The sequence below is a fragment of the Mytilus galloprovincialis genome, chromosome 2, assembly GCF_965363235.1.
Source record: "Mytilus galloprovincialis chromosome 2, xbMytGall1.hap1.1, whole genome shotgun sequence".
In the NCBI taxonomy this organism is placed as follows: domain Eukaryota; kingdom Metazoa; phylum Mollusca; class Bivalvia; order Mytilida; family Mytilidae; genus Mytilus; species Mytilus galloprovincialis.
This window is the reverse complement of record NC_134839.1, coordinates 84,438,481-84,466,286: the sequence shown is the minus strand read 5'-3', so window position 1 is coordinate 84,466,286 and position 27,806 is coordinate 84,438,481. Positions and strand designations below refer to the sequence as shown.

The 27,806-nt window shown below is 32.5% G+C and overlaps 1 protein-coding gene across 3 annotated transcripts in view; it reads right to left on the bottom strand.

The window, feature by feature from the left end:
- Positions 1–1,566: 1,566 nt before the first annotated feature.
- LOC143064648 (receptor-type tyrosine-protein phosphatase kappa-like) overlaps positions 1,567–27,806 on the bottom strand; it is a 48,983-nt gene continuing 22,743 nt past the window's right edge. For 2 of the 3 annotated variants that reach the window (XM_076237625.1, XM_076237627.1), the window contains 15 exons: positions 26,837–26,932; positions 24,802–24,897; positions 24,271–24,414; positions 22,264–22,401; positions 21,082–21,202; positions 19,894–20,111; positions 17,447–17,506; positions 17,031–17,196; positions 16,495–16,640; positions 14,976–15,254; positions 14,472–14,683; positions 9,069–9,245; positions 8,464–8,487; positions 4,552–7,086; positions 1,567–3,800 (listed from right to left, as the gene is read on the bottom strand). In XM_076237625.1, the coding sequence (XP_076093740.1) occupies positions 3,624–3,800; positions 4,552–7,086; positions 8,464–8,487; positions 9,069–9,245; positions 14,472–14,683; positions 14,976–15,254; positions 16,495–16,640; positions 17,031–17,196; positions 17,447–17,506; positions 19,894–20,111; positions 21,082–21,202; positions 22,264–22,401; positions 24,271–24,414; positions 24,802–24,897; positions 26,837–26,932 (4,589 nt within the window). In that variant the 3' untranslated portion in view covers positions 1,567–3,623. The remainder of the gene's footprint in view (positions 3,801–4,551; positions 7,087–8,463; positions 8,488–9,068; positions 9,246–14,471; positions 14,684–14,975; positions 15,255–16,494; positions 16,641–17,030; positions 17,197–17,446; positions 17,507–19,893; positions 20,112–21,081; positions 21,203–22,263; positions 22,402–24,270; positions 24,415–24,801; positions 24,898–26,836; positions 26,933–27,806) is intronic. The other variant, XM_076237626.1, reaches the window with a different exon arrangement.

Sequence of the window (27,806 nt, the reverse complement as noted above, 5' to 3'; positions counted from 1 at the left end):
GACGTTGTTTATCATCTTTTAAAATAACGTGTTGTATTGTTCTTTTATTTGTCTTTATTAATATTACTTTTACTGTCAAGTCTGTTTTTGGTGATATACATTCTAACATGACGTCCTTCAAACGCTTTGAGTACACACCCGTGGTAAAATATGAATATATTGGTTGGGCTGTTCTGATTGTACTCCCACGTCATATGATTGTTTATGGATGGAGTACACGACGTCATAGAATGATAACGTAATAGTTTAAGCATTTTTCGGGAAAATACACGCTTCTGATACCGAAAATCATCACCAGAATGAAACGTAAACAAACAATACTAAAATGTGGTATAAGCCCTTTTTTATATACATAGAAGATATATAAGTAAATTATCATTAAAATTCATCCAAATCTATCTAAATATATTATTGTAAATAGTTTGAGCATGTCACTAAATCTGTTTGCTCCGTTCTTTACCGCCAATCTTAAAGTGGGTTAATTTATGGGAACGGCAAATATTTGCCTCCATCTAGTGCGCTTTGAACCAAAACAATTGCTATATTTGTCTTATCAGAATCGAAATAATTCATGGGGGCTTGAATATATCTAAATTTTACCACGGGTTGTCCCTTTATGCCGATATTTTACCCCTTGCTATCGCTCAGGGTAAAATATTTGTCATAAAGGGCCAACCCGTGGTAAAATAACGATATATTCAAGCCCCCATGAATTATTTCTTAATTATACGTGACTCTGTAGTTATTTATCCCGTCATTATGTCATTGTGCTATTGCAAATTTTTGTATTCTTGTCTATAATTTTTGCTAATGTGCTTTGTTTATAAGCCTTTTTATGCTTCTTTGTTACGTATTTGTTTGTTTTATAGTGATTAAGATTATAACACAATGTTGACTGTTGTACCCCCATTTTTTACTTTTTTTACCGATTTTGTCTATTTGATTTGTTTACACACATCGTTGTCAATATAATGGAATTTGATGCGACAGTCATTAAAGCGAGAGGTTTAGCTAGCTATACAACCAGGTTAAATTCACTATTTTTTACATAAAAACATGCTTGTACCAACTCAGGAATATGACAGTTTTATCCATTCGTTTGATGTGTTTGAGCTTATGATTTTTAGATTAAAGAATGTCCGTTTTGAATTCTCCTCGGAGTTCAGTATTTTTTGAATATTAAATCAAGATCTGCAACTATAACTAAATTCTCAAAAATGATAAACAATTTGAACAAATGTATGACAAAATATCTTCTGTTGAGATTTCTGACCAAGGACACGGACATGCAAATGTGGCGGAGTTCAATTTTTAGAGACTCTCAACCCCTACTTTTTAATTCTCAACAAAAATAAACAAAACGCACACAGAAGAACTCTACATTAAAAACCAATACAATAAACATATTTAACACTAAAACAAGAACTTTTAGTTTCAAAACAAAAACACAAAACTTGTAGTACCGTAAATCAAAGAATGCTGGCAGTGACTGAAAGCAACATGTAATCACTTAACCTGCTGAGATGAGAAGAAATCATGCCGTCTTAAGTTTCAATAACACATGACTTGAAATCAATATTTTAATACAAATAGAATTAAGATACATTTGAAGATAATTTATAAATACCAATCATATAATTACAAGATAAAAAGGCCATCTTCTTACTAACCACAATCTAATTCATAGTACCACTATGGAAATTTAACCAAAAAAAAAATAAATATTCATTACAATAATTTTGTTATTACTATTACAGAATAAATTCAAGAACATAGTCGTGTACCCAAACTTTGCCTTTAAACATCATAAAAGAAAAAGATTTTCCGTGACAAAATATACAAATACTAATGACAATAATGTAACAAATACCACTAACCGATAAGCATACTAGTATATAAAAATATATCTTTAGGTACGGGAGATGGTCGAAGCCAAATTACTTTGGTATTTCAAACCTATAACAGATATCGAAAGTTTTAGACTTTTACACGTAAAAACAAAATATAACCATGTATAGCAATTAAAATTGGACGGACGATCAAATTCAAAATAATACTGTACAAACAATATCACATTAACACAGGTCAGTTATTATCAACTTATTTAGTATGGTTCACAATTTAGTACCAATAACAATAATAGGTAAATCTGAAGAAAAATAAAACATGACAAAACAGGTAAATGGAATTTTGTAACAATTTAAAAAAAAAATATATAAATCACAAACAAAAGACAATATTTTGTTCATTGTTTTAAGCTGTACGGTAACATATAGTTGTAAAACATCCCCATTCTTTGATTTCATTGTTTTAAGCTGTACGGTAACCTATAGTTGTAAAACATCCCCATTCCTTGATCACTGGTGGATGGTTGTAACATTTGAAATCATACCACATATCATAATTTTTATTTTACAAAAATCTAAGCTTCTTCTTTGTTAGACATCGCCGTTAAGGTTGAAACACAAAATAGACTAGATTATCTAAATGATAATTTTTCGTTTAACATTTTGTGAATATTAAATCAAACACCGTTTCAATTAAGGTAACATTTTAACATTATCCATGATTATACGACCAGAAGCCTGTTCATTTATGGCACCTTTCAATTACAATTTTCTACTATTATTATAATGCTTGGACGAGGTAAAAAAAAAAGGTTAACATTATCATATATTATTTTGATCAATCTGAACACATATCATTATATAAATATATATGAACATCGAATTTAGTTGGTTATTTAACAGTACCATTGAGGTTTAATATCATTTTATTTATATTGCACCGTTCTCATGATTATGAAGCATTAAGATGTTAACCATTCCAGCGACCTATTCCTTTCATAAAAAGTAGTCACTTGTAGTCTGCTTTGAAATCAATAGGTTCCTAGATAATTTCATATTATAACCTGAAATATCTTGAAGGGTACACGTTATCCGTGTATTTCGTTTCATTTCAATGAATACTTGTATTCGTTCATCATAACAAAAGTATTGGTATTTTTATATAGAATAACAATCGCACTGGTTTTATATACCGGTAGATATAGAGAAAAACAACTTCTAAAAAATAAGCAACTTCTACCGTAAGTGTATCTAAATAGTCACTTGATTTTAAACTTAAGCAACACATACGCATCTACATAATGAAACAGAAAACGAAATCAAATCACTAGTATTATGAAAAAGCACCATTGGATATTTTTTTGATATATATTGATTATAAACTATAAAATAACAATTTCAAATTCAAATTCATTGGAAAAAACCCACCCGAAATCTCATAGGAAAAACAATTTGCTGAACATTGATCAATGCCCCTTTTTTGTAATTGTGTTGTGAAATTATTACTGTGATCGGAAAGTTTAAATCTGTTATTTTTCTCAGAATGTGTTTAACAATTTCGAATATTTAAAGACGTAAAGAGACAGTCTCTATGCGGCTAATAACTTTTAATGCAAAAGCTCTTTAACTCATCAACTTATATTGATATGATGTTTATGTATTCACTTATATCGATAATATCAGACTAATTAAATTATAAACACATTTTCAATTGCTACATGTTCGTACATTACATAAAAAGCATACATATACAAAATGTATAATCAATATTTGTCTTCAGCTGTAGTCAAACTGTGAGTACTCCAGGTGAGACGTGTAGGATGGAAGACTTAAACTACCAACATTGTACAATTTATCTGCTTGAGTATGGTCCATCATATTGGTCAGTGTTCCTCCTGGAAGTCGCATGTTCATGTAGTCCCATAATATCTTATAACAAAACCGGTATTGTTCCTAAAATAAAAACTGAATATTAATTACAAACACATATTTTCTGAACATGATCAGCATTTTCGAAATTAGATGAAAGATTTAACAATGGACATCAACACTCCGTAAATTTCGGTTAATAGGACGTTGCTCAGTGATGGACGTAAAAGCGCATAACACGGTATAACATGCGTGAAAGAAGCCTTGATTCTTAGTCCCTTAAATAATGTGTAAGAATAACAATAAGTTTTGGTTAATTGAATGGCGATGAATGTAAAAACGCATCTCACGATATAACATGCCCACATAAAGCTTGCTGTAAAATTCAAAGAAGCTCTGATTTGCAGTTCCTGAGAACAATACATTTCCATTTCCATTGAGCTGTCAAATTGATACAGGTACACCACAAGTTTAAACCCTCTGGAGTAGAATAAGCAGCCAGACAAATATATATATAACACATATTATTATTTGTAAATTTGATAAAAAAGTAAAAGAATCTGACCTATTTTTTTTTATTGTAACTTGACCATGTTTTTACCTGAACTAAAAGGATAAGGCATTTTAAAAATATGTTTTCATCATCTTAAATGCATGGACAGAAAGTCTAGGTCAATAACTACATCTAATCAAATGTCATTAACAAATATTTTGGTCGACCTCTCATGTAATAAATCTTGTAAAATTCGGTTTTGATAATGAAAACAACTACTTTGACATACATAAATATAATAAATTATGAATAAATCAACCAGTATCGTAAACCACCACTTACCACGAGGTCTACAATTTGCGTTCTTCTCTTTTTAACTCTCTTTACAGTATGATATACATCAACATCACCATCATGCAGCATGGCCTCGCAAATATTGCTGATAGCAACGTAAAATCCACTGTGTGTAGCCCCATCCTTACAATGAACAATGACTGGACTCTCATCTTCACAGGACACATTCTGCCAGTCCTTAACCAAGTCAAAGAGATCAAGAAACATCGACTTTGATTTTGGTACGAAGTCTGTGTCGTTGCAAGCATTAAATTGAAATTGACGAATCTCACGTGCCTGCACTTTAGGATTAAGCATGCTATGAATTTTAAAATGGCGAATAGTGATATTGTCCTGCTGGTATACGGCAATACTGTCTATGAAGAAAGGCTCAAACTGTTTCATTTTCTTCTCCTCTGGCCAATATTCTGCACATGTATCATCCTCGTGTTTATAATTTTCCATCATGACGATGGTGTGGACATTAAAGTCGTAAACCAGTTTCCAGAAATCTATAATAGTTGTGTGCAATGGTGTCTGTGTAACGATGAAATGGTCTTTTTGTCGATGGCTATCAAGTAAAACTGCATTGATATAATCAGTCCGTCCGACTCCCCCAGGAGTGCTCAATACGGCTCTGTACATATTTGTTGGAATGACGTCTGGAAACCTGTTTTTCTCTATATTATTAATAGATAGAGCATCTGAACAGTTTGCAGAGTGTAATTTGCGAGTAAAGTTGCACAAGCATTCAAACTGATCTCGTAAATATGAATGTTTCGTTTTCGGATTTTTTCTTGTCAGCAGATGATATTTTTCTTTCAAATCAAGCCCTGTTCTTGTTTGGCCAGCATGTTTCGCTTCAAAAATGGCATCATAAATGAAAATGTATTGTTTTATTGTCCGTACCATTTGAACCCGATCCTTCCTCAAACGCCTTACAAAAGCTGATATACTTATACGACCTTCTCTATCATACTGTTCCAGAAGGCTATCTATGGCAATATAGGCTCCTGTCCTCCCGACTCCTGTACCACAATGTACTAACAAAGGTGATGCAGGTGTATCACTGTTGTACTCTTTAACCTTGAACCTCATTTCTAACAATGGTATAGGATCATCAGGGACACCATGATCTGGCCACGAACAAAAATCAAATATATGGACAACTCTAGTGGTGCTATACGTATTGTTCGACTTAAACTTCATGGTCCGTATTACATATGATGCAAATTCTTGAGTATCAATCAGCTCGAGAAAGAAGTTGCCGTATGTTACCTTTCCCTGATTTTGATCAGGCCAATATTTGGTACATTTAACGATATTGTCTTCTATGATATTAGTGATCATTACAATAACAGAAACATTTGTTTGATTAATCATTCTCCAAAAGTCAAGAACTGTTTCCTCGTCAAAAGGACTTTGAGCCGCAATATATGCATTCTGTTTATGATATCCATGAATAAAATTTGCGTTGATATAATCGTCTCCCGAGTTATCATCCTCCCGTAGAACAACACGCGAATGGTCATACGGTAATAAATGTGGGAATCTATTCTTCCGCTGATTTCGAGGTTTCAATGCAACATTCCACGATGCTAAACGCCCATGAGGGAGATCATGAAACTCTTGCTGAAAGGTTATTGGTGGATTCATATTGGACTCAACAACTCCATTCATATCAAAATTACTTCTATCGGGAGGTATGAGGTTCCTTCCAGCAATTATGTATCGACTTTCTCGGTGTGAATAAATAGTATTCCAATATTTATGAGGATCATAATCATCAACATGAGAGTACATACTATCATAAGTACCCTTGTCGTCGGTATGTGCTGCATACGGTGCATAACTTCTACGTCTTCTATACCAAACCAGAACACAGATAACGACAATAGCAATGATAATTAAGATAATGATAACAATAATGGCGATTATTACACCTGTGTAATCAGTAGAAGCAGCCACAACAGGGTTTGGAGCCAAGGTGGAAAGAGTGGGGGTAAGTACAATTTTGCTGTAGCTTGACTTTGTTATACTGAGAAGCGTACTTCTTATCTGTAAATAAACGTCGTACTGATGACCAGAAACCAATGGATTATTTTGGATACTATTATATATTTTTCCATCCCCTATTGTGAAAAATGTCGTCGTCAACACTTCATTTGGTAAAAGTATCGCTGTTTCAACTCCCGGTGGATTTCCAACTGCCCGTTTCCGTTTTCCAGAACTAACGGTAAGATCATGAACATATATTACATATGCAGTAAGTGGTCCTGTTGTCAATATGACTGGATCAATTGAGATCTCGATTGTTGTTGCAGTGGAGCTAATCTTCTTTGGTGCTGGTGGAGAAGTCGGTGTTGATTGCTCTGTGTATTCAAACAAATGATCAGGATCACCAAATCCCCTACTCGTTTTTGCAGCCACTTTGATCTGATAACGTCGTCCAGGTTGAAGAAAACACAAAAGTGTGGATCTTATTACACCTCCAGTCGTAGTATTCAATTCTTCACTGGCTTGCATTGTGTCCTGGTAGGAAATCTGGAAAAAAAATTATCATAAAAAAAGAAAAATTCTGAGCTTATTGTTTTCACGAATAAAAAAAAATCCACTTAAAATTGGTCATTGAATGACAGCAAAAATATCTGATAGGCAAATATTAAGTACAGCATGAGCATGTGTAAAACACATAAACAAGACAATTTCAATATAAAAAAAGTAAAATCACAAAAATACTGAACTTAGAGGAAAATCAATTCGGAAAGTCCATAATCACATGGCAAAATCAAATAACAAAACGCATCAAAAACGAATGGACAAGAACTGTCATATTCCTGACTTGGTACAGGCATTTTCAAATGTAGAAAATGGTGGATTAAACCTGGTTTTATAGCGCTAACCCTCTGACTTTGATGACGACTTATATATTTATTATTTAGACAACTAGTTTTCTCTTGTGTGTGATTCCTTGATAATTATAACTGTTTATGAAATTGTAAGTTATCTACTCAGCTTCAAACCGCCTGTAAGAAGTTCAAAGACATCACGTTAAAATTGGAATCTATCATATACGTGTGGAGCCGAGCTTTAGTTTTAATAGGAATGTTTTGCATTTGTTTTGATAAAAAAATCGACTAAAATGCAATAATATAAATTGTAAACGATATACATCTTTTGACTAATACCAGGAAGAAAGCATTGTCTCTTGATCGAAAGATACTGACAGTATTTTTGATAAACAAGATCCCTACTTTTCTATATAAAAACGGTATGCAAAATCACATACAAATGACAAAGATACATTCCAATCGGGCTGTAAATGAACAGTTAATCACCAAAAATATGTAAACGTGAATAAATTGCAGTGTTTAATATATCATCATCATGTTTGTGCCACAAAAGTAATTTGAATTCAACCTTCCACCATTGCAAAATGTGAGAGAAATACTAGTACATTTATATCAAAGCAAATAATTTCAAAACCTATCCTTTAATGAAAAAAAAGGAAAATTTATTTTCCTTCCTCTCATCAGATTTTCCAAGACAGTGAATTTTGTCAAAATGCTCAATATGATATCAAGATAACTAATGATAAAAATGTCTATTTTGAGAAAAGGTTTTTTATTGCTTGATTATAATGGTGAAAAACTAACGATTATGTGATCATCTGGAAAGCCGAGGTGGATCCTTATCTGCGAATTAATCTGGACAAATTCAGACTTGTTTTTAATTCGATACAGGGGAAACCACATATGAATCACATATTATAGTTTCATTTTTGTATTTATTGAAACATGTAGTAGACATATCTCTTTCTCTACAATAAGAACTTCAAGTGCGATAAGCCACGCTTTCCAAAATGGAGCAAAGAAAATCTCTTGAAAAATCTGCTACAGAACAATCTTGTAAAATACTTACACTGTCATTCAGATTCAAGATAACCTATTTATGAACAGAAGTTTATAAATTTTAAAATTTTTCACTTTTTCGTTGTTGCACTGAATGCCTGTACAGACCTACCATGTTCATGATAAATATGACTTTTATGTGAAGTTGTTATAGAAAATCTGTAGTCTACGCTGTTACAGTGTAGGATGAGCTGATTTCACACTAGCAGGGTGTGTACCTTTTATAAACTCATCATAATTATGTGGTTGACATGTCAAATATAACATTGATCTCTTTGTTGAAGATTGCATTTTTATTTATCTATATTTTAATGTGTAGTTTGGGTGATATCTCATTGACGTATTTCTACCATCTCCTTTTAATTCTTCCTTAATACTTAATAATTTTGTTTGGTGAATATATTTTTTCCCATGTGTGCTTGCATTGGTATAAGCATTTTCATGCATTCAGCTGAATGATCTTGTTTGACATTAATATTGTGAGGTACTCAAAACTCAGATTGCTGAACCATGCACATTGTTAAATTTATTAAGTACTCCAACAAAAACTGTTTTATCAAGATCTGGTGGCAGAATAACAATAACTATATAGGCTATAACAAAATATCGACCTACCAGATAAGAAGATACAACTCCATTGGTTACAATTGGTGCACTCCATGATAGTCCTAAACAACTCTCATTTCTGAAAGTAACAGCTAGAGATGTTGGTGCATCTGGGTAGTCTTCTTGTGTTACTGTACTTTGATGGGAACTGTAGTTACCATACCCTGCTTCTGTTCTAGCTCGAACCTGAAGTGAAATTAATGCCATTTCATCTTAAAACGACAGTTGTATTTACATAGCAGTCCATATTGCTGAAAACAGCGTCATCTAGTTGCTTAAGACAATCATTTCACATCAAAACACTCAACTTTGATAAGTATTTGATTCCTTGTTTGGACTTCAGTTAAAGTCAGTAAGTGTATAGTATTTTTATAATCAACTATCTGCATTATTGAACATGGTAATAAGCATGTAAAAGAACTATGCTTCATGTATGATATGGATAACACTAAGGCTGAAGAGAGTGCTCATATAAGACAATTCGTCACGCATGAAATGTGTTTCAATCTGCACTTTTACACCCAAATGAAATTTTAAAAATGAACCCAATTCTTACAGTTACATTTACATCATTCTGATTTTTGTATTGTTACAAAATTAGTTTAGATTATGATAAAGATGACAATGAATTCACAACTAATAGATAAAGTTATTTTCATGCTGTTAACTTCAACATTAGGTTTCTGGTAGATAGAAGTCTCATGGACAATCATACCACTTCTTATTTTTAATTTGAGTTCCCACAATTGTATGATCTATCCATATATCTATTGACAAATACCTTTATTTTATTAATAAACTGTAATAAAGATAACTCAGCCTACTGTGGATTCATTTTTATTTGTTGGATACCAATTTTCGTGTGTTCCGTGGGAAGAGATAAACCACGAAATCAAATATCCACGAAAACGCAAGTTTTCAGCAATCCACGAAAATTGATACCCACGAAAATAAATGAATCCACAGTATTTCAAACTTATAAAGTATAATCGATCACTGTAGGACAGAATATAAGTTCCGTCATAATATTTATTCCAAAGATAATTTATTATGTAACAAAAGTTCCAATTGGAATTATTGTTATGTGATATTTATTCCATCAGCATAATAAAAGGACCGATGACTCAGAATTTTTTTCACATAAAATAAATTTTAAAAGGAAGTTTTATTACATAATAAATTATCATTGGAATAAATATTATGGTGGAAATTTTATCTTATGACTGGTATTACATTTTGACTTTTATCATTTTCACTATGATTTTGACATATCATTCATTAAAATGAAGAAACAAAATGGAAAAAATCTTTTGTAATAATTGTTCCGATTGGAAAAAGTATTATGTAATATTTATTCCAGATTGGAGAAAGTATTATGTAATATTTATTCCCGATTGGAAAAAATATTATGTTATATTTATTCCTGATTGGAAAAAGTATTATGTAATAATTATTCCGAATGGAAAAAGTATTATGTAATATTTATTCCTGATTGGAAAAAATATTATCTAATATCTTTTCCAACCCAAAAATATTATTATATTCTATCCATTACTACTACCGAAATGGTAAATTGGTATTTACAATTATTATAAGAACAGGTATCATGAATATGGGGAATAATTGTTCCCAATGTTGTAGACATTGAATAATCATTTCTGAATTATCGACAATTAAAGAACCTTAGTGAGCGCGCTCACATACCCCACGTTCCCACATTGTCATTGGAGAAATTAAATAAGTGTAAGAAAAGGAAACTATAAGAAAAAAAAATTGAATCATAATTTCCTGTCAATATGCACATCTACATAGTATGTCCTTATCATCTACAAAGTTTCATGAAATTCTGTTGTGTGGTTTTTTCAGAGGAGTTGCAATGACAAACTGTTGCAGTAGTACATAAATTCCAAGCGAGAGGAGTCAACAGTATAGTGAGGCAAATAAGTTCAAAGGGGCGTAACTCCTAGAAAAAAAATTGAATCGCAATTTCCCGTCGATATGCACAACTACATAGTATGTCCTTATTATCTGAAAAGGTTTCGTGAAATTCTGTTGTGTGGTTTGAGAGGAGTTGCGATGACAAACTGTTGCAGTAGTACATTAAAGTAAATAAGTTCAAAGGGGCGTAACTCCTAGAAAAAAAATTGAATCGCAATTTCCCGTCGATATGCACAACTACATAGTATGTCCTTATTATCTGAAAAGGTTTCGTGAAATTCTGTTGTGTGGTTTGAGAGGAGTTGCGATGACAACCTGTTGCAGTAGTACATTAAAGTAAATAAGTTCAAAGGGGCGTAACTCCTAGAAAAAAATTGAATCGCAATTTCCCGTCGATATGCACAACTACATAGTATGTCCTTATTATCTGAAAAGGTTTTGTGAAATTCTGTTGTGTGGTTTGAGAGGAGTTGCGATGACAAACTGTTGCAGTAGTACATTAAAGTAAATAAGTTCAAAGGGGCGTAACTCCTAGACAAAAAATTGAATCGCAATTTCCCGTCGATATGCACAACTACATAGTATGTCCTTATTATCTGAAAAGGTTTCGTGAAATTCCGTTGTGTGGTTTGAGAGGAGTTGCGATGACAAACTGTTGCAGTAGTACATTAAAGTAAATAAGTTCAAAGGGGCGTAACTCCTAGAAAAAAAATTGAATCGCAATTTCCCGTCGATATGCATAACTACATAGTATGTCCTTAATATCTGAAAAGGTTTCGTGAAATTCTGTTGTGTGGTTTGAGAGGAGTTGCGATGACAAGAAACAGGACTGACGGACGGACTGACGGACGGACGGACGGGTCAAAAACATTTGGTAGCAATACACAGTTAGGAGTTTAGTTTCGCATTTTGGCCCCTGTGGATTTTTCAAATAGGAAAGTTATTGTGTAATAAAATTCATTTTTAGACAGATGAGTGCTAATTCAGCCTTCAAAGGTGGTTTATAAGTGCATCAAGATTATTTGTTACATGTTTTATGGGCTGTTTTCTGTTTGACAATCCGTATTTTCATAGCTAGACCGGCCATCGGTCCAGAAATTAATGTACTGTTTACAAACACTCTTTTTCTACACGAAGTTTTTGACGCAATTTTACAAAAAAATAAGACGAAAGACATATGATTTTCATTGGATTTGCTGAATGATATATGTACACAGTTTCAGAAAAGGTATTACTTCAAGCGATTGAAATTCTACTTTTAGCCAAATTTTGGGGAAATATGTGACATCTTTCCACCCCTTTTTGCAATATTTTATAACAAATAAATGCAGATTGTTGCCATGGATACACCAAAAAGAAATTATATTTTACCATTTTATATACTTGATATAAAATCTATGGAAGATTCTGATTACATACATATGCCCATATATGACACAAACAGTAAGCTTGGTATTGCAAGAAAGCAATGAAAAGGGGATGGTAAAATTCATAAGGGCAAATTTTAGTATTTTTTCCTAACTGTTTATTGCTACCTTATGGCATACTTACAAAGCTCAGAATTGTATAATTTAAGACTTTTCATGCCACAAATCTATTGATATTTAGATTCTAAATCAACTTCTGAGTAAATTAAGTGTTTAAGAATGACAATATATGTCAATTTTATTGTTTACAGTCCCTAGCAACCAAAATTAGACATTTTGACACAAGGCTTATATTTGTACTCTATCGGCTTAACTCTTGCTTCTGATGGATTGGGCTGCATGTAGTAGCCTAAGTATTGAACGTGTTGGTTTTTTTCTTGCGAATATATCAAATTATTGTTTTTATCAAGATTTCATGTTACATTTTGGCATATATTAAATGGTTAGTTAAATCAGATGTAAGAAATTGATTCCCTATCACCAAGTTTTTTAATCAAGTCTTTGGTATGCAATAAGCATAAAGATTAACATCTTTATGCTTGAAATTGCTAAATTTTATACAATGTTGCATCATCAGAGATCTTATTAAGATATTAAACATTAAAAAACTGACAAAAGAGGTACAGTTTTTTAGATTTGGCTAAAAATTGAGGTAGAGACAAGATTTTACACTTTGACTTGGCACCTTTCTTTAAAATCAGTTTTTGTCGCGTTTCAGTGTCAACTGCTAACCTTCATAAAATATTCATTACTCAACCAATTTTCAAAAATAAAAGGCCATTTTACTCGTATTAGCTAGTAGAACTCAGAAAATAAGTTAAAAGGGAGAATTTGAAAAAAATATTTACTATTAAGGTAGCAATACACAGTTAGGAGTTTAGTTTCGCATTTTGGCCCCTGTGGATTTTTCAAATAGGAAAGTTATTGTGTAATAAAATTCATTTTTAGACAGATGAGTGCTAATTCAGCCTTCAAAGGTGGTTTATAAGTGCATCAAGATTATTTTTTACATGTTTTATGGGCTGTTTTCTGTTTGACAATCCGTATTTTCATAGCTAGACCGGCCATCGGTCCAGAAATTAATGTACTGTTTACAAACACTCTTTTTCTACACGAAGTTTTTGACGCAATTTTACAAAAAAATGAGATGAAAGACATATGATTTTCATTGGATTTGCTGAATGATATATGTACACAGTTTCAGAAAAGGTATTACTTCAAGCGATTGAAATTCTACTTTTAGCCAAATTTTGGGGAAATATGTGACATCTTTCCCCCCCTTTTTGCAATATTTTATAACAAATAAATGCAGATTGTTGCCATGGATACACCAAAAGGAAATTATATTTTACCATTTTATATACTTGATATAAAATCTATGGAAGATTCTGATTACATACATATGCCCATATATGACACAAACAGTAAGCTTGGTATTGCAAGAAAGCAATGAAAAAGGGATGGTAAAATTCATAAGGGCAAATTTTAGTATTTTTTCCTAACTGTTTATTGCTACCTTATACCCTCCTCCGCAACCCGTTGCGTGGGGTATAATTACTGGTATGCATATTTGACGATACTTTTCTCATTAGAATTAACATTTATATTTCACAGCTGAACTTGTTAACATTATTTACTAACCTTCAACATATGTCCCATCATTTAAAAACATAAATATTTTCTCATCCTCATCAGCCTCCGTGTTTAAGTATACATTCAGGTGTTGTGTACAGGTGAATATATCTAACTCATATTAACTCTTTTCATTTTACATAATAATCAAATAATTAGCATTTAATCTGTTTTGGTTTAGAATATAATCAGCATTTAAAATATGTTTTGATTAATATAATAATGAATCAGCATAATAGGAACATTTGTTATACTCAGGAACATTTAAGATAAGTTCCTAATATCAGTGGAACAAATATAATACAGAAGGAAAAAATATTCCATGACATAATTTCCGCAGAACAAATATTATTATAATATTGTTTCCTTCAGGAAAAAATATTATTAGGAACAAATATACGTTGACAGGACTTACCTTTATAAAGTATAGAGTTGCTGGAGAAAGATCAGCCAACATGACGTTTGTTGATGTGGATGGTTTCTGTAATCTATCTATGAAATTTGCAGCTTCACTGTAGGCTATATCATAGGCAATGATAATACCGTTTGTAGGCGAAGGAATTGAAAAACTAACAGTGACTGATCTTATTGACGGTGTTAACATCAGGGTAGTTGGTGCAGCGGGCACTGCAAAAATCAAACAAATGAATTTTATGACACCTACAACACAAGCACTTAAGTTAAACAAATTATTCAGTATTAGGGTTTATACTCCTGGATAAGAATAAAGTAAAATATGTCCTATTTTATCGTATTTTTCCTATTCTACATGATTGTGAAGACAAAATTAGCCTTATCTTACAATTTCTTAATAAATGATTGATGTAGGTTTATTCAGACCAAACTATTTGTCGGATCAGCAGTTACCCGGAAAGTTATTGACAACTCGTTAATAAGGGAATATCAAATAAATTCTTACATCCTTCTCCTGTTTTAAACGACTGCATCGGAGAGAGTGGCCCAGCACCAATATTATTAATATATGATATCTGTACATTATAGTCTGTATACGTCTGTAAACCGGAGATACTCTGATACCGTTTAATGGTTGAAAAGTTCTGTGGGAATCCTGACACCACAACATCATAACGTAGAAATACTCCTCCAGTCTCATTACAGTCAGGATCAATCCAACTGACAGTAAATGCACTAGAATTCTTGGCAATTTCTGATACGCTTTTTACAAATCCAGATGGTTCTGTTTAAAGAAATGAATAAAAAATATAAAAAAATGTTTGACATAATGTAATGCACATGGACGTTTTTTCGTTTGTAATGACGTTGCTGTATATTACACACATGAAATCACTGGTCAACAAGCATGTGGAGACCTTTTTTCTGGATTAAAGAGTTTTACCTCCCCATAAAACATTAATCACAAGACAGTGGAGTAAACAGAACGAAACAACAACGAATTTAGTTCGATATAGCCAAACTTAAAAAATAAGCAATATAAGAAAGCACCAACATTCTTTAATAAAATACCTTGCACAAATACGAAAAGTCATTGACTTACTTATTATTGCGATAGGTAAAACCTAACTGGTACCCGATATCGTCCGTAACTTTTAATGAACAGCAAATACTTATTTATAAAAACTACATGGAAATAAGAACATTACATTTCGACGACAACATCAGGTCCTGATATTTTAAACAATTTTTCTAGGTTGGATTATATGATACATGTTATTCTCTGTTTTGATTAGATATACAAGATAAACAAAATTTTCCCTTACATTCTTGATGGGTGAAATTTAGTTAAATAGACAGAATCCTATGATTGTCAGGCTGTGTTTTTCATGACCATTGTCGTTGCTTTAGACACTAGAAATCATACTCACAAAGTTATCGAAAAAAAGGTTCTGCTAACCAACTAAACAATATGGCATCAGTTTCAGTGTTAGAAGAGTAAATGTTTCTAGTCATATTTCAAAACTTTTCAGTTTTGTTTTACGTATACTTTCGTTTGGCATGTTCAACATTTGATATTATTCATTGATTGTTGCTCGCATTTTTAACATTGAAGATTTTTAATCGTAAATCTTACATATCGAAAACTATTAGCGATTGGATAAACATTGAAAATTATAATGAAATTTTCTTGCTTTCAGTCATTTTACCATTTTTAAACAGTTTCTTCAGAACAAAAAGAAAATAACGTCAAAATATATATGTTTTCATATGTTGTTTTTTATACAAAAAACAGATAATGTAATATTGCTGACATATTAAAAAAAGAATCGCTAGCCAATTACATTCGACTGATGGGACGGAAATTGAACTTTTAAGGAAAAAGGGCAGTACATGCTTTGAATGGTATATGACATAGCCATACATAAGGTAGGTTCATTAAATTGAAATGCATGTTAAATGTCAATCAACTTTATAGCACACCAATTTTAAATAAAGGAACACAGTAACAATCAAATAAATACCTGTCTCTGGTGTAGTAATTTCACCTTCAACTTGTTTATGAACATCAGAAATATTTTGCTGAGATGAAGTTATAACTAGCCGAACATTATAAGTTGTCCACATAAGCAAACCGTTTAAAGTATAGCTTGTGGTATTACTCAATGGTCTACAAATTAAAATAAAATGAAAATACAAAAATAGCTTAATAGACAAATATTGCAGAGTCAACCCATGTGAATAAATTGAACATTGACAACAACATATCAATTATCAACAACAAAGAGTTTAATGGATTAAAGGCGATTACCCTAATTATGTTTTTACTTTACAAAGGCACATACACATTTGGCTTATTTAAACCAAACTTGAAAGTACTTTCACCTCTTTTTTGTTCAATTTGATATCTAAAGAAATGCTCATTTGTATAATAAACATCTAATAACAGTTGACATATCTTGTGTCATTTTGAATTTGTAAATCAATTATGTTTTGTGTGTTTTATACATACAATGTGCTTTTTAAAGTGTTAAAAATAACTGGAAGGTAAACCACTTACATGCTGCTATACACTGGATTGAGTTCCGAATCGCAAATACCATATTTTATAATAGCAAACGATAAAGCAAGACTGTCAACAACATCATCGTAGTTACTATCGATAGACCAATCAACATGCACAGCTCCGTTCACTACTGACAATTTGTATGACGTAAATAATGACCCTGAAAATGTAGTTTGGTTATACATTAAAAAAAAATCGTAGGCTATTTGTAGGATGATTTGGGTTAAAAAGAATAAAATAAAAATAGTTGAACAAATTTATATGAAAAAAAACAGCATTAAATTTATAACGTAAGCACATTTCAAATGAATTCATTCTCCTTTCACAATTTTATCTAGGCAATTCAACAAGGGTAAATTATATGTCCGGTAACTTTATATTTCACTTGTTTTAAAATATTTTGTACTTACCTACTGGTGGTTTGAATGGAGTAGTAGTTGACTGATCATTTGGAGCCGACGTAGTAGGTTCTAAAATACAGAGAGAAAAAAGTGTTCAAGCCTAAATAAAGGCAATAGTAGTATAGCTCTGTCACACATCGGGCTTTTTACTTCAAATATTTATTGTCATATAAACTCTGAACAATAAGTTTGTGACAAATAATATACACATACACAAAATACATTTAACAAACAAAACCATAAAAATAAAAAAAGCAAAAAAGAAAAACAATCTATCTATATGATATATAAATATATTTTATAAATAAATCAAGAGTCCCCTGTCCTCAGTGCTGATGCCTGTTTAAAATAGGACCCTATGCTTTCTACTCCTTTTGAGGTTGATGGTCAAAGGAGATATTTAATTTTTTCATTTTCTTGCCAGGACATAAAATCTGGCATATGTTTAATTACATTTCCTATAAAGTTATCTCTTAGTTTACTGCAAAATATTGTAGGACCGGATGAAAAGGAATCAAAAGTCGGATAAATTTCTGTTGATTCATGGCTGGTTTTTGTAAACACATTTATTTTATCAAGACTACCATCTAACATTGTTTAGGAAGCGTCCCGACTATACCGTTCTTTATCATTTTCTGATCTGATTTGCATCCTTCGTATGCATGTTGGAAGAAACGATTCGGACCCGATGAGTATCTTTTGCATTGTTAAAAAAATGCCCAAATTTGTCCGCACAGCTTTTTGAATCTCGTGAATAAAATCCAACAGAGATCAGATAATGACCAGACAGTGAACCGACGGAGGCCATTGTTACGATAACAATCCACTGAACAGAATCGGCAGATTTTTCTGAACGTTACGTACGCACAAAATTGTCGGGAATGTCTGACCTACCTCACCAGACAATTCCAGACCCACATGACTCTACTACAAACTTGTACGATTGCGATCAGACCATGAGAGGACATTCCAGATAATTCAAGATAGTAATCTATCATGTTCGTGGTGTCGATGTCTAAAATCAAACGGGAGCCATTAGTTGCTATGTGTAATCGCCACATTTTACAAGTTTAATGGTGTTTTTAAGCTCCATGTTGGCCAGGCGTGTTAATATTATTTCAATTTGAATACAATTGAAACTTGAAAAATCAATACACTGGCCCAAAAATTTACTTTATATAAATATCGAAGATAAGCTGCTGTGCACATTATGAGTCCTTTTATGCTGGGGTCACACGTTCACGATTTTTACTGCCGTCTTTGGTCCATGCCATTTAAAATTGGTCAAAAGTCTGATCAAGATCCTGTAAATCGTGAACTTTAATTATAAAAAGACAAAAAACATTTATTGAATCACGACAATCAGATGTTTCTCGGGATGCGTCCAATTCAGCCGTTTCAAGCCGAATGTTTCCCGATTATTTGTATTCCGTTCTCAATCCGATTCTAATCCGATTTGTATTTCGCATATTAAAAAACGATCAAATTTGGTACGACAGATTCAACCGAATGTGTTCCGACAGAGAGTACAGTGACCAAACAGTGATCCGGCGCTGACGGACGATATCCGTTAGAAAACTCGCCAAATTGGGGATGATGAGGTACTGTCGTAACTCAATCCTATCACAGACTGCTGTACTGCAATTGCACACGGCTTTGTCTGGATTCAGTCGTATTATGTCCTGTAACTGTCGGGATTGTGACGTAGGTATCATAAAAACCTAACTATTTCGGAACGGATTCGGCAAAGACGGTTCGGTTCGCATTCGGCAGGATCTGGATTCAATCTTACTCAATCGAAAATAAATAAGCAATTACAAATTGCTCCGGATCATGAGATAACGAGACGTACCTAACTGTCAGTGTGCTTGACCAATCTCTCCGGACCATATACGATCCGTAGGAGTTTGAAACAAAAGACTACAACTTTGTTAATGTTGGAACATTCTAGATCAATGATGATAGTTATCGGACTTAACTTTTCGAGTCTTATCGCTGTCAGACCTTAAACAGGAGTCATAATCGTCACTGTTTGAACGCCGTATTAAGCTCGTTCGACGAGGTCACTCGCCATGAAATATCTAAAAATATACCAGATGAAATTCAAAAGTGAAAGTAAATTTAAAATGACAACCCAACTGCACGATTATATCAACTAAAGACACCAACTAAAAAAAATCGTTAAAGGCATTTTCAAAAGCGGGTAAAACCTGGTTTCATAGCTAGCTCAACCCCTATCTTGTATGGCAGTTATATGTAGTTCTGTTATATTGAAAAAAATAGGTGAGCAACCTCAACAGACGGGATAATAAAAGGAAAACAACTATTAATATTGTGCCGATAAACTACACGGTTAACATTAAGGAACATGATACTGTATACCATTGCAGATATATTTGAAGACAAAGAACGCAAAATTATAATTTTGATAAAAGTTTAATGACAAATATACTCACTGAAACATTCAACACTATAGAAATCTGTTACAAATCCTTTAGATATCTCTTCCATCAGTTTGTCACCATCCTGTGCACGAACATCTATTCTGTATCTGTATTCTCCTTCAGGGTCAAGGTTTGTAAGATTGAAAGTATACTGAGTTGTAGCATCAGTATGAGAAATATTTCTGATTAAAGTCCAGCCAGAAGAGGAGTTCATCTTTTCCTGCCAAACACTACAAAAGATGAAAACTTACTATTTTAGGGAATCACATTAAAATAAATATATCATTTTCCTAGTCCTAAACCAGTGTTGAAATTTAAAACTTTTGGCTTTTGTTGATCCGTCTGTAAATTTTTGTTCTTCGATTCTAGACAAAATTGGTTGCCAACTTCTTTCAGTATCACTCAAAATTGATTTCCCAAAATTTGAAATTAGATTTTTAATCATCAGCGACCTTGGTATAGGACGAGCCAACAATCGAGTTGTATGGAAATTGTTTTTGTCAGCAGCCCCCACTTATATAAGGAACTGGGGAAATGACAACTGCCAGTAACGTTCTCGTGCCATATCATTACATTCTAGTATCTAATTGCAAGTATTTAAAAATCAAAGATCTACAAAACGAACAAAAACATATTTCAAAGGGACAGGTTGTATTTATCCTGAGTATGTTTTTACAATAATATTTTCATCAAATTACAAAATTTATGTTTAAATTGACAGTACCACGGCTATATTGATGCCTTCTGCCTTAAAAATATCCACACATGTCTGCCATCCAAAACCACACACTTAAACATACATGTCACCATACGCTTTCTTCCGTTTAAGGCTTTAAAGATATGCTTAGTGTAATCAGATGTTTGGCTCTTTGTTTGTATAGGGATAAACTACATTCATTTGGCTATCCATTATCTTAAATTATGTAGCAATTGATTGTTTGGTTTTCCTTTTTATTATTAATGTTTCCGACTAACTTAACAGTTCCTGGACAATGGAAATGTGTTGGTGATGTTATGGGTTTTACTTCATTTTACCTAAGTAATATGGTTTTCTTCTTTTTTTGTCGAAAGGATTTTTTTTGTCTGTGAAGTTTGCATATGTGATTATTTTTGCTTGCAATTAATATTAAGCAACATTTAAGGTGCTATGTATCATTTTTCCAATACAGCACAAATTCCCTACAAGTGCAAAAAACTTACAGATACTGAGCTATGGGTCCTTTTCCAATGTCGACATCTTCCACCCATCCAATCCAGCTCAATGTCAGATTACCGCATTTATTATTTGTAATTTTTGGTTGCTCTACAAGCTTTGGTAAATCTATAAGGTAAAAAGTAGGTAGAATTATGAAGACATTTAAGTCCAACATATATATATATGTCTTAAGGTCATAGTATTGATAGTTTAATGGGTGCAAAATAAAAACAAATCAGATTTTGGGTAGACAAAATTCAAAATTGGTGTTATGAGTATAATAATAAATACTAGTTTAACACGACTAAAAGGATACGGAGTGCCACACAGTATAAGAAATAACGTCAACATCAAGCAATAATTGTCGATTCGGTATCGGATACCAATACTGTATTTTGATTTTTTTAAAATTCAATATTAAACTCTTCTCTTGTCCGGGACATGTTCTCATTTTAACCAAAAGAATATTAGACGTGTAATAAGTCAGCCAATCAAAACCAATAGTTAATAAGTAAAAATTTTAAGTTGACGTAAATATTAAAAAAAACTCACATCTTCGCACTGTGATGAGAAGCAATAAACATTAAATAAACTTTGGCTGACAATGATGAAAGACGTGTGACTTTTTTTATAATCATTTTTTTATGTGATTAATGAAATCATATCATGTCTTAAGGTCATGGTATTGATAGTTGAATGGGTGAAAAATAAAAACAAATCACATTTTAGGGTAGACATAATTCAAAATTGGTGTTATGAGTATAATAATAAATACGAGTTTAAAACTACTAAAAGGATACGAAGTGCCAAACAGTATAAGAAATAACGTCAACATTAAGCAATAATTGATAAGAAGCAATGAACATTAAATAAACTTCGGCCAACAATGATGAAAGACGTGTGACTTTTTTTATAATAATTTTTTCATGTGATTAAATGAAATCCAAATAACAATACTTTTTTTAAAAACAGACAGTTAAAACGGACTTTTGACAAATGCAAATTAATGAAAATAGTCGTCATGGTCAATGAAGATTTGAATATGACGAGTTCAACATATTTTCATGGGTTGTTACATTTAACAGTGCAGTGCATATCATGATTTCGGCAGGCACACTTGATTCATTGCATCGTACGATTGAATTCGCCTTAACATATAAAATCCTACATTAGAACTATGTACTCACGTATCTGGCAAGCTGGTCCACCATACTCAGGATGGCAATTTCCAGAATTACATCGTCCATTTATTGGACTGCACGTGTCATTGTCTGGACAATTACACTCTTTGTTGCAATTTATACCAAAGAAATTCGGTTCGCAAGCTGAAAAGGGATAAGCCGAAATGTATTGGGCTTAAAATCATATCGACAGACGATTTCAGTAAAAACACATCAATTTCTAAACTTAAACTTACATTTCATCAAACACGACTAACCCAAAAATATGTACACAAAGTACATCATTTTCCAGAAACCTTAACCATTAATGTCGGATTTAAATTAATGACCGTCATCTTTATGAATAGTGGATACTTACCCGAATGACCAGTGTACCTATACTTTACATAGATGTGGATACCCAGGATATGTTATCATTTTTGTCGAGCCTTCGACCTTAGTCGAAAAAGCGAGACATAGCGATCCTACATTCCGTCGCCGTCGGCGGCGTCCACAAATATTCACTCTGTGGTTAAAGTTTTTGAAATTTAAATAACTTTAGACTTAGATTTTTTGCCAGGAAACAACAAGTTTTTAGAATTTTAATAACTTTCCTATACCATTTTAGATGTGTACCAAACTTGTACAGAAGCTTGTTTATGATCAAAAGCTAGCATCTAGAAGGACATTTTTTGAAAATTTTGTACCTATGTATCTTTATTTTACTTATATATGGACTTCTTCCAGTTAACATTACATACAGTCTGCAGTTAAAGTTTTTAAAACATTTATTAGATTCATAAACTATCTTGGATTTTTACCAAACTTGGGCAGAAGCTTTTTACAATCAAAAGATAGTATCAACAGGAACAATTTTTTTCCTCATTTTTGTTAAGCCTGTGATTAACAGCAAAAGTAGGCGAGACACTGGGTTCCGCGGAACCCTTACGAATTTTTTTAACACATTTCTGTAACATTACTGAAAATATAATAATGTCACATTTCGACATAGATACTGATTCAAACACTGTTTCTGCATCATTCATCATGTTGCTAATAATCTTTTAACCTCGAAACCTTTTCCTTAATTTATAAGAAAAACTTACAATAAGGCGATTTGTATGAATTAGATGAAAACTAATCTACTTTCAAAAATGACATTCCATTTGCAGAGTAAATTATGTACACTTTTTAAACCCCCTCTAAACCAAGTGGAGGTATATACTGATCGGCTGTCCATCAGTCCGTCCGTCCGTCAGTCCGCCAAGGATTTCTCCAGAACCACAGAATGAGTTCCAACAAGATTTTAACTTAATCTTTATAACGTAATGTATTTATGTATCACCAACTTAAGTTTTTGATCAGAAGGTCTTCTTCATATCAATTCATACACTTTTAATTTGATATCATTGGGGTGAATATTTCACATCTAATAGTTCTCAAAGGTACCAGAATTGTAATTTAATACGCCAGACGCGCTACATAAGACTCATCAGTGACGCTCAGATCAAAATAGTTATAAAGCCAAACAAGTCACTGATCAAAATATATTATAAAGCCAAACAAGTACAATGTAAAGAGCATTGAGGACCCAAAATTCCAAAACGTTGTGCCAAATACGGCTAAGGTAATCTATGCCTGGGATAATAAAATCCTTAGTTTTCGAAAAATTCGTAGTTTTGTAAACAGGATATATATGAAAAAGACCATATAATTGATATTCATGTCAACACCGAAGTGCTGACTACTAGGCTGGTGATAACCTCGGGGACGAAACGTCCACTAACAGTGGCATCGACCCGGTGGTGTAAAAAAATTATCAAAGCTACCAGGATTATAATTTAATACGCCAGACACGCGTTTCGTCTACATAAGACTCATCAGTGACGCTCAGATAAAAAAAAATATAAAGTCAAACAAGTACAAAGTTGAAGAGCATTGAGGACCCAACATCCCTATAAACCTTACAAATATAACTGAAAATATATAAGACTGACATTCAAAAGGTTCTCATTCCACCGTATTTTTACTTACCTGTCTGGCATTCAGGTGGACCTTTCCATCCCCATTCACATTGCCATGAACCACATTTTCCCGTCTCTCTGTCGCAGTCGTCGGGTCCGTTTAAGCAGTGACACGTATTTTCACAGTTCTGACCAAATGTATCGTCTGGGCAAGCTATTAAATTGATTGAGGTATAACATATCAGATATTGGATAATTGGTTCGTTGCAAACACTTACAATACTTGAGGTTTAACGGCATTATTTTCATACTTGTTATGAGTTGGATTTCTTACCCAAATTAATTATTATATATTTTTAACACTATTGTTCGTATTTATACCATGAAAAGATATATATAAACACATACATGTATATATGTCCCTGTCATGAATTATTAGGTAATAACAATCCTGTTTCAGGAGTTTTTTTTTTAATCTGCCAGGCAAGATTTGATAATTGAAACAGGCTCTGAGTTATCATAACATTTCTTTTGCTGTTCTGTTTGTTGAACCCACACTTTTTGCGGACTGAATAAAATAGCAATGTGTACAAATACTCACGTCTACAAGTTCCTCCCACGTTATAGTATGCTATCTTGCATTTTTTACATTTCTCTGGTCCAGCTCCTGTACAACCATCACACGAATCATCACAAACTGTAAAAGTATAAATTCATTGATAATTAAAGTTTAACCAGGGATGTTTCCTAAATTGAAAGAACGCGTTTGTGCAAATCTATCTTCGAAATATATGTTAAGTGTTGATTAACCCCGGTATATCCCTTGTCTAACCGAAGAAGAAAGTCTGTCGTAGAGAAGTTATGTTAAACGATTAGCATTAAAACAAAATCTATGAGGTTATAGTAGTTATTCCACCCTTACTTACTACTAACGAAACACAGCTGATCTTACATCCACATGTTATCATGCAGTAAGAAATACTAATAAATAAAAACTGTGAATGAAGCCGACAAGGCAAAGAAACACTCAACTACCAAAAGCATAATTTTCTATAGCCTAGATTACGGAGTGGTCTATTCAACTGGACACATTTCATATAGTGTTGCTGTATCACTGAATCATGCATTCAAATTCCGCTGATTAAGGAAAACAGTTTGCTAGCGGTTATCTTTTGTTTGGTTTATATCTATACGTAGCAAAACACATAACGAAGATCAAACTTATGTTACGTTGGGATTGAAATGGGGCTCCAGTACAGTTAAGCTCTTGGGAATTACTTTTTCAGTTGATCTATTTGCATGATTTATTTAAATTATAGACAAGGCAACAGTAGTTTAACCTGAGTCATAACTCGATTAAGGATTATGTACCCTTGTGTTGATTCAATGCTAAACATATGGAGATTTTATAAAAAATCCACAGCATTTATCCTTGTACCCTCATATTTGGCAATTTTATGACTGATATATATATAAGATTATTGCATGCAGTGCTAGCATTGATTTCCTTAAAACGAGTTTATTAATGTAGCTATTGGTTAAAACAAATCAAAATATGGACCAAATCAAGTACACCTTTTAGGGTGCGCTAGACTTTAGTGACTCAGCACGAGGTATTTTGGAATTTAAAGGTTGCTTAGAACTTTCTGTAAAAAATAAACACTAGCACATCATAGAAAAGCAAGTGAGTAATCTATGTTTCAAATTTTATAACAAAAATCTCTGTATTAAAGGCTGTAGATTTTCTATAAAAGTTTATTTGCCACAAAGTACTCTTTTTCTATTAAATGCAATGAAATCTTAATTTGTGATTTGTTTAAACTCTTAACCATATAAACTTGTTTCTGAATAGTAAATATTTTTTTCTCTATAATCGATAAATGATGCAATAGTTTAATTACTAATTCCTGAATTGACCCTGTTATTAGAGATTTTTTGGACGACTTCTTATTTAAAAATCTTTTTATTAATTTCAACCTTTTGTTAGGCTAAAAAAAATCAGTTATTTTTCATTCCAATATGGTAAAAACGCCTGTACATCATTATCGAGTTAATGTGCTTTGCCTGGGCAGAGGCTATGTTGCCCTGTTAAGATCCACAGTCTATAATTGGCAAAGAAAAACAACATTTGTTAAAAACAAAAACGCTACCAATTTTGCTGCATCAAATGCGCATTTTGACAAACAATGGCTCTTCAGTGAGGCCTAATTATTTGAAAACCCAAAGCTTCTTAAAAGGAAAAAGAGCTATAAACCAAAATGAGAAAGCCGGGCAAGGAATCATAAAAGTGAGTAATCACAGAAACAAATCAGTAATTGGATAGTAGACTATTGATTGTACTCATAAGTGAAACCAACAGAAATTTAAAATATGACATAATCAATATGACATACTCCTTTCGGTAAATGTCTCAAATGTTAAACATATCCTGTAGTACGTGACCCGATATCAGTTCACCAAACTTCAATATGTATTTTAAGACCTATCATTTCATGAATTAACCTGCGTTTTAGTCTGAATTACATAGAAATATATATTTAGTCAAGCAAATTCTGCTTTTTTGTGTGTGCATGATATCGGGTATCAAAATTACTTAATAATGAAAGCTTGCATAAACAATTCAGGCCTATACTTACTTCGGCAAATTTTGTTGAACATATAATAATTGGATGCACAGATAATGCACCTTTCTGGACCAGATCCGGTACAGTTGTAACAGGCAGCATTACAACCTGGAAAGATATATATATATCAACACAATAAACTCAACCTTCTTTATAGCTGTACTATAACAATATGGTAACAATTATAATTTCTCTGTCTGACTTTTTCAGGAGTTCAAAATAGGCGAAGTTTCAAAATTATGGTTTCAATACATAATGGTGTCATAAGAGTTACACGTACTGTCATCGGCACAGAGCTTTGCAAATCCGGACGCTTTTAAATATACAGGAAATGTGGTATCTAAAAAAAAACGGTAACTTTCAAGGAAGATAGGTCTCTCAGTAAAACGCGGGAATCACTTCATCAATGCCTTCAAGATTTAATTTTAAAGACGTTGGTTCTTATAGCACAATAATTTTCAGTTTCATCAGTAGTCCGTTTTCCGTTTCAAGGCGGCCCCTACCAACCAGCACATGCATAATCAAGATGGTTTTGTATTAATGCAGTACACAATGTTTTTTTCTATATTATGGCAACAAACATCCACTATATCTATATTAAAATATGATCCGCTGATTAGCCTTCTTTGATATATTATCAACAACCTGTTCACCAGATAAACAATTATCCAATATGATAACTAAATATTTCATATTTGATTTAGTCTGAATTTTGATATTGTTACATTCGATAGAAAATCATATTCATTAACATTTTGAATTTTTCTCTTTGGTAGGAATCTGTTTTTGTTTAGCACAGAATTTTCGAAACAAACATAAAGAAAAATAGTTGACAATGTGTACTAAAGATAAGTCCAAACTAGAAATTAACACACTTTTTATTCCCCGAGGGTATCACCAGCCCAGTAGTCAGCACTTCTGTGTTGACATGAGTTATCATTATGTGGTCATTATTGTAAATTAACTGTTTATAAAACTTTCT